This window comes from Zeus faber (assembly GCF_960531495.2).
Source record: "Zeus faber genome assembly, chromosome: 19".
In the NCBI taxonomy this organism is placed as follows: Eukaryota; Metazoa; Chordata; class Actinopteri; order Zeiformes; family Zeidae; genus Zeus; species Zeus faber.
Window position 1 is genome coordinate 17,043,392 of NC_137206.1, and position 7,500 is coordinate 17,050,891.

At 49.5% G+C, this 7,500-nt stretch overlaps 1 protein-coding gene across 6 annotated transcripts in view; it reads right to left on the reverse strand.

Moving 5' to 3' along the window:
* eya1 (EYA transcriptional coactivator and phosphatase 1) overlaps nt 1-7,500 on the reverse strand; it is an 80,081-nt gene that overhangs the window by 29,439 nt on the left and 43,142 nt on the right. For 4 of the 6 annotated variants that reach the window (XM_080020699.1, XM_080020697.1, XM_080020698.1 and 1 more), the window contains 3 exons: nt 4,808-4,874; nt 4,264-4,409; nt 3,325-3,447 (listed from right to left, as the gene is read on the reverse strand). In XM_080020699.1, the coding sequence (XP_079876825.1) occupies nt 3,325-3,447; nt 4,264-4,409; nt 4,808-4,874 (336 nt within the window). The remainder of the gene's footprint in view (nt 1-3,324; nt 3,448-4,263; nt 4,410-4,807; nt 4,875-7,500) is intronic. The other 2 variants (XM_080020696.1, XM_080020700.1) reach the window with 2 other exon arrangements.

Genomic DNA, 7,500 nt, shown 5'->3' on the forward strand with positions numbered 1-7,500 from the left:
CAGAGGGAGTTTCTTTCATCCTGTGGTCATTGGCCCCATCAGGAGGGCCCTCCCACACCGTGACAAACCTGAAGCAGCTTTGAGGAAGAGGAAAAGGGGAGGGAGTGGAGTGTGGAGCATGGTGGGAGTGGGGAAGGGGGGGTGGAGTGGGGTGGGGGCTTAAGTCCAGTCCAGTGTTTGGCCTTGTCCGTTAACCCAAAGAGCCACCGCAGGGCCCCGGACCTCTTAGAGAAACCCCACAAATCCCCCGACCCCAGAGATTACGCCAGATCTACGGTTTGTTGGTGCAGTTTCCCCCCAGCCCCCGCCGAAGAATCCCGTGCGCGCAGAGCAGATTTATTCACCGTGTTTTCCATTCCTGCGCCTTTACCGTGTTCCGTTTCCATCAAACGCCGCTTTCGACTTGTTTTTTGTTGAAAGTTCGAGGAGAAAGGGGGGGCGCTTGCGCTTTTTTTAAACTTTGGTTATAGAGGGGGGGAAAGTTCTGAACGGAGTGAAACAATAAGAGAGCGGGAGGGAGAGAGAGAGAGAGAGAGAGAGAGAGAGAGAGAGAGAGAGCGGGGGAAACAAAGGGGAGTAGGACTTGGAATGATAACAAATTAGCCTAATGCGCGGTTCAAAAAGTCATAAAAGCTCTGGCTCGCAGGGTTAGGGGGGGTGGGGGGCGACTTGGTGGAGAACAGAGATCCACATAAAAGCAGCGGCGACCCCTGCTTGGTCAGTGAGAATGGGCCCATGCTGTTGGAGGGGGGCCGGTTTTGGGAAGAAGAAGGGGGGGGGGGGGGCCTTGCGGTTCCCCGCAGGGCATGTTTTCTCTCCCTCCCCCCCCTTCTGCTCCGGTTAGCTCACTCACTCAAGACCAGACACCCCCCCCCCCCCCGCCTGCCTTCTGGCCCCGCAATTGGGAGTCCATTTGCTTTGCTTGATCAGTCCTCTTGCCATGGGCTATGTCTATCATCAGTGCACAATATTTGTAGCAGAAGTTTGTATGCCCCACTTGGGAATAGGCTATCAAGTCCAGATGGGCCCCCTCCATTTTCAAAAAAAAGGAGCAGCTAGCATCGAGCTTTTTCAACTCTCGCTGCCACCGGGACAGAATGCTGGAACCCAATTATTCAGCTAATTAGCATCTGCCAGAGCCCGGCCGGACACATCTCAGGTGAGATTTGGGAGAATCGCCGAGGTTAACGCTCCCTTTTTCCGAGCTCCGTCTGCCGGCGTTTCTCCGAACGGCGCCAAAAAACACTGCGGCGGACAAACGCCGCGTCCCCCGTTACGACTGCAGTCGGAGCCCGGAGTGTTTTCACACCCAACAAACCAAACAAAGCCCCGTGACATTGCGTATGAAGAAAAAAATAAAATAAAAAAAATCTAATCGCGCCAACTAATCTAATCTCGACAGCTGGTGACTGGCTGGTGGCGGGTGGGGGTGGGGGTGGGGGCCGATGGGTGGTCGGGGGGGGGGGTATCGGATGGATGGCCCGCTCTCCAGGGACCCGGGACATCCAGGACTCGGGAACATCCAGGACCCGGGGACGTCCGGGCCTGAGGGCTGCTCTCCCAGGAACGATCAATAGGCCAGGGTCGAGTAATGACCACGGTCAAGAGCCAGAGATAGAGATGGAAGCGCCCGAGCGTCAGAAAAGCGCTCAATCTGTCATCTGACATGGCTGTCAATTACAATGCACTTTACGCTCCGTATGGCGTTCGATAGCTGGTGGACGGACGAGAGAGAGAGAGAGAGAGAGGGAAAGAGAGGGGGGTGGAGAGAGAGAGAGAGAGAGAGAGAGAGAGAGCGAGCGGGATAGAGAGTCAGAGCAAGAGCATAATACTCACAAGATAAATGGCCACATAATACTGTCATCGTGAGTTTAACCACCAAGGCCGGGAGAGCGGCTCGTGCATTCTGCCTCACATGCTCTGCCTCTTACTCCCCCCCTCCCCTCCATCTATCTCCCCACCTCCCTCTCTCTCTCTCTCTCGCTCTCTCTCTCTATCTCGCTCTCCATCCCCCACCCCCGCCCCCCAGTCTCCCGGCAGCACGCCGGAGAGGTCTGCAGATCTCCGACTGTGGCCGACTGCGTTTGGGTTGCGAGGCGTGGAAATAGAGGCTTCCCCCCCCTCAGCGCCACATCTGCTGCCGGCGGCTGTTATTTATTGTGGGATGCTCTGGAAGCTTTTCGGCAACATGTGGAGATGTTTCTACTATCATACATTACACGGGCGGGAGAGGGAGAGGGGAGGGGAGGGGGGTGGGGGGGCGCCGGGGGGCTGGGGGCTAGTTCGCCGGCTTCTTGTTTTTAAAGTGCAGGTGTCGCTGAGAAACAGAGGCTTTCGCGGACCGTGACCCCCCGGGAGAGAGAGCGAGAGGGAGAGAGAGAGCACAAAAAGAAACATTACATGGCAGCAAGCCTGGACTACACTTTAACTGGCCTGACAAGGGGAGAGCCAGGGAAAAGGGGGGAGAGAGAGAGATAGAGAGAGAGAGAGAGAGAGAGCGCGTGCGTAGGCAACGTTTTTTTTTTTTTTTTGTTGTTTTTTTGCATTTATCGCTTTCAAGGCCATCAATCTCTACGGCCTCAGCTCTTAAACAAATACAAATATAATAACAGGGAGTAAAAAAAAAAAAAAAAAAAAAAAAAAAAGTAAAAACATAAAGGCCAGGGGAGGGAGGGGGGGTGGAAGAGGACAGAGGCTGGTGCCTCTTAAGTGCCTGCCATTTTTCCATCTGTACTGATTCGTTTTAAGAGGAGAGGGAGCCGCCGGAGAGAGGGATGCTCATAAAGGAAAGTCTGCCCGGACCGCGCCATCTGCGAGGGGGGGGGGGGGGGGAGAGGGCGAGGGGCCGGGCCGTGAATCAGCCCGGTTCTTACGAGACACCGGACCGAGACCTTTCTCCGAATAGCCGCTTTGCTTTTTGGGGCGAACGGAGGGCAGAACATTTTAACAAATAGGAGTCAAAGCGCTGGCTTACAGGGGGGGGGGGGGGGGGGGGGGGGCGAGAGGCAGCAATAGGTAGACGGCGGAGAAGGTGTCCGCTGTGGTACAAACCGACCCCCTCCCACTCCGATCATAGCAACGTATCCTCGATGCTAGATTACATCTCCATCAATCTGTTAGGACGTTAGCCATGTTGGTTCCTAAATCGGTCAAGCTGTTAAGATTCGAGGCATTTCGACAAGACTGGCCACCCCTCCGTCCGTTGGTTCCATCCGTTCCATCGGTTCCACTGGGGCGGAAGCTTCTTGTTGACTTGCATAGATACATCGAGACCCAAGGGTTGGGTGGGGACATTCGGGGGGGTTGGGGGGCTGACATCCTCACCTTGCATCTGGTAGCTGTACGGGGCTTGGCCGGTCTGCGGCGTGGTGAAGCCGGAGCTGTAGCTGAGGAAGCCCGTCTGGCCCGGCGACTGGTTCTGGCTCAGACCCCCCTCTGTTTTTATGCCTGCCCACAATGGACCTAAATCAGTTAGTGACACCGGGGTTTGACACATCGGTTTTGGACGCACAGGACAACAAGTCAACACCGCGGGCTTCCGTCACAGCAGACGCGGCGCCAGGACACGTTGAACCGGGTGCCGCGCGTCGGTGCGTCGCAGTGATCACGGTTATCCAGTCGTGATCCGATTACCGATTATCGCCTCAAACAGTTGTTTTGGAGGCATCGGCTTGCAGCGGACGTCAGCTCGGTTATAAACGTTCAAGAGAAATTAGCGCCATGCTGTGAAACCGAATAGCATGTATGAACTGAGACGTGGGTAAAAAAAACCAAAACAAAAAAACGGGCTTCACTATTGGTTTACATTGAATCAGTCTCAATAAATGTTCTGTGCAACACCCGGCTAGCTTGCTAGCGGCTCGCTAGCCCTCAAACAAACAGTGTGAATTCCTCCGCATATTGGAAGGTCTTACAGGGTCAAAACACTCCAAAGACATTGGACAAATAAAGCTGACTCTTGGCGATCTTGCGCTACGGTTTCGCCCTGACGCTGCCAGAGGAAACCAGTTTGTGTTTGGAAATTTATATCCGTAATCTGCTCGATCTGTCTGAAGCGCGTAGTAAGCAAATTCTGTTTTCGTGGCACCGGAGGACAACACGCAGGCACCAAACAATGACTCAGCACTGCTTCTGACCTTCTGCTAGGGTGGGAAAACGAAGGACTCGGTTCTTTATTATCGTACCGGGAGAGAAAATATATTTCTAATGAACCTTTTCAGCCGGAGCAGGAGTGGATGTGAGGAGAGTGAGTGAGTTTTTTACCGTAGGCTGGGATTCCATAGGGCTGGCCAGGCTGGGGGTAGCTAGCATACGCCGCGGCCTGCTGCATTCCTGTGGTGTACTGCGTCTGCCCGTACGCAGCCATATTTTGGGACGAGGGAGTAGGAAGAATATGTGGATATGTTCTGCTGTTTGGGAAAAGAAACAAAAGAGGGAAAGGTTTTTCAAAGGCCGTACTTTAGCCGCCGAGAAAGCCCTAACGCGAACCTTCCGCACTGACAAACTCCCCGCGATTGTGCTCCTTAAGCTCAAACACAGAGCCAAGCCGTGAAAAGCAGATAGCATCGCACGGCGAAGGAATAACAAATGGCAAAAGGAAATTTTTGCAAGATAATAATTACAACCGATTTGGGGAGAGCGCAAGCGGCAGACATCTAAGCAAACAAAGCCTTGATGGTCGAGAAACAACAACAAAAAAGAAAAAAAACAACCCAAAACCCAAAGATATGGCAGAAGGATCTAATTAAAGATCCAAATCAAGTTGGACGCTGCTTATTTTCTGAAGAAAACCAAAAAGAAGCCTTACTTGGAAGGGTAAATCTGCGGAGAGAACTGGTGCGTTTGTCTTGGGCTGAAGCCACTGGTTCCAATGGCTGGGGAGAGAGTCGAAACCAGAGGAGGCGAGCACACATTTAAACATTAAGGGGAAGAAGGTAAATATTGTCCTTCGCCAACACAACTTCTGGATCCCAAGGCAGACAGTAATTACATCGCGTTCCTCTTCATTTATTTCCGTAACCTTATTTAAGGACGGGGAGCGGAGAGGCAATAACGAAGTCAAATAATCAGGTAACGAGCTGAGCAGGATTTCTCCGCTGACGGGCAAAGTGTCTGGGAGACGTTTTTCTGTGTTTTGGGGGGGGGTTGCCGTGACGACATCGGGTGTAAACAAACACAGGACGGTCAGAGCGAGGCCGTCGGAGCCACAACCGCATTGAAAGTACACCGCACATCACTGATTACAGGTATATACTGTATACATGTCCTGTATATCTAAGTATAAATCCTGTTTGTTTCAGCTAAAGTGACGTGACTGCGTAGTAGAGTTAAAAGTAGAGATGTTTGACAGGGACGCACTTAATATCGGCCGTACACTGGTACCGCCTTGTTGACCGCCATCGGCCTGTCGGCAAATAAGATGACGTTCACTGATGGCGGCGGCCGATGTTTATCCAGTGTTTCCCGGATAGTGGTGGGTATATTTTTTATTTAAATATATTTATCCGCCCGGAGAGAACAACCGCATCCACGATCGATTTTAGGACGCGGACAGAGACGCGGCTCTCCGCAGCGCTCCAAGCCGGAAGTGATGCCGCCTTCAGGGGAACACGGAAAACAGTGGTGACGGCGTCGGCCAAATTGTTTATTTTGAACATCTGACTCGACATCGGCCCAGAAATTTCACAATCGGTGGACCGCGCGTATTTGTTTTGAAACGTAGCGGAGTAAAAAGTTGGGATTCTCCTAAACGTAACCCACTGTAAGTGCAGAACCTTCGAATTAGGAAGTACAAAAGTACTTTATACTTGACGCCATTTTTTTGCTGAGGGTTGTTGAAACACCCAAAAAGCATTATTCATAAAGAACAATTGAAGATGCCCATGTGCTCTGTATGTTTTTACTAATATGAGGGATGGTTGATTTTGAAGAATTATTATAAAAAAAAAGAAAAAAAAGAAAATGACATAATAAATGTGATATATGATTAAATAAATATGATTAAAAAAATAAATAAGAAAACGGAAATTCTGCACTCTTGAATGAACATTATTCTTTTCGTTCATATTTAACAATACATTTTTCAAATCAAGAGTAGACAAATCGACAACCTAAGGAGAGAACTAGTGTGAAGGTCGAGGTTGTTCGGGATAAAGTTATGCATTATGCCGAGCACATCCATCAGTGGCAGCTTTAACAACAGATAATGATATGAACGGCCCAAAAAAACAAAACAACTAATGTCTAATTGCTGTGTGTGTGTGTGTGTGTGTGTGTGTGTGTGTGTGTGTGTGTATATGTGTGTGTGTGTGTGTGTGTGTGTGTGTGTGTGTGTGTTTGTATGCGTGCGTGTGCTAAGCGTGTGCGTGTGTGTGTCTGCGTGTCTCACTGTATGTAACACACACGTTATTAATATTATGAGACTTTATTCCCACATCAGCAGCACCTGCCAGTGGCCGAAATCCGCCCGAAGCCGCGTTGGATTTCCCCTCCGTGGAGAATAGAATGCGGGGGTGTTGGATTTCCCAAATTCATTAATATCAACAGAGGAAAAAAGTCACGGCGGTGATTTATGCTCCAGTAGCGTTAAGGTATCGAGTGCTGGGGAAGTGAGCAGCGCGCTAAAAACCACCAGCGGCCGCTCCAGGGAGGCCTGATGCTAAGCTAATGCTAACGCTAATGCCAATAACAGAAGACGTGGGAATAACCAGACACAAATCTGATGGTGAATTTTGCTCGCATTCATTTCAGTCGGGGTGCGTGTTTAATTCATAATTTTGAAGACCTTTTTATTAAGACGAATCTGTCGATACGTTTTAAGACAGTGGGTTCAGGGTTTTATAATGTCAGAAATGTTCCCTCTGATGTGGAAGAACCTGACAAATTTTGAGGAAAATTTGTAAAAAAAATATGTATAAATTAAATCTGATTAAATACTTTCGTTAAAATTAAGACCTCATTTCAGACAATTTAACAACTTTGTAGGAGTCTTTTTGAAAGACACGCAGAACTCTCAGCTCGTCTTGTCCTTTAAGTAACTAGTGTGTGTGTGTGTGTGTGTGTGTGTGTGTGTGTGTGTGTGTGTGTACGGTGTGTGTACAGTGTCTTACAGGTCAAAACTCATTCTTCTCTCTAACACACACAAACACACACACACACACACACACACACACACACAATCACACACGGATAAACACACGCAAACACAAACACACACACACACACATAAACACACACATATACATACATACACAATCACACACATAAACACACACACACAAACAAACACACACACATAAACACACACACACAGGCACATAAACACACACACATTAAACTGACACATACACACATAAAGAAAAACACACACACATTAACACACACAAACACACACATATAGACACACACACACACGCACACACACACACATACACACGTATAGATACACACACACACACACACATAAACATACACACACACAAATACACATGTATAGATACA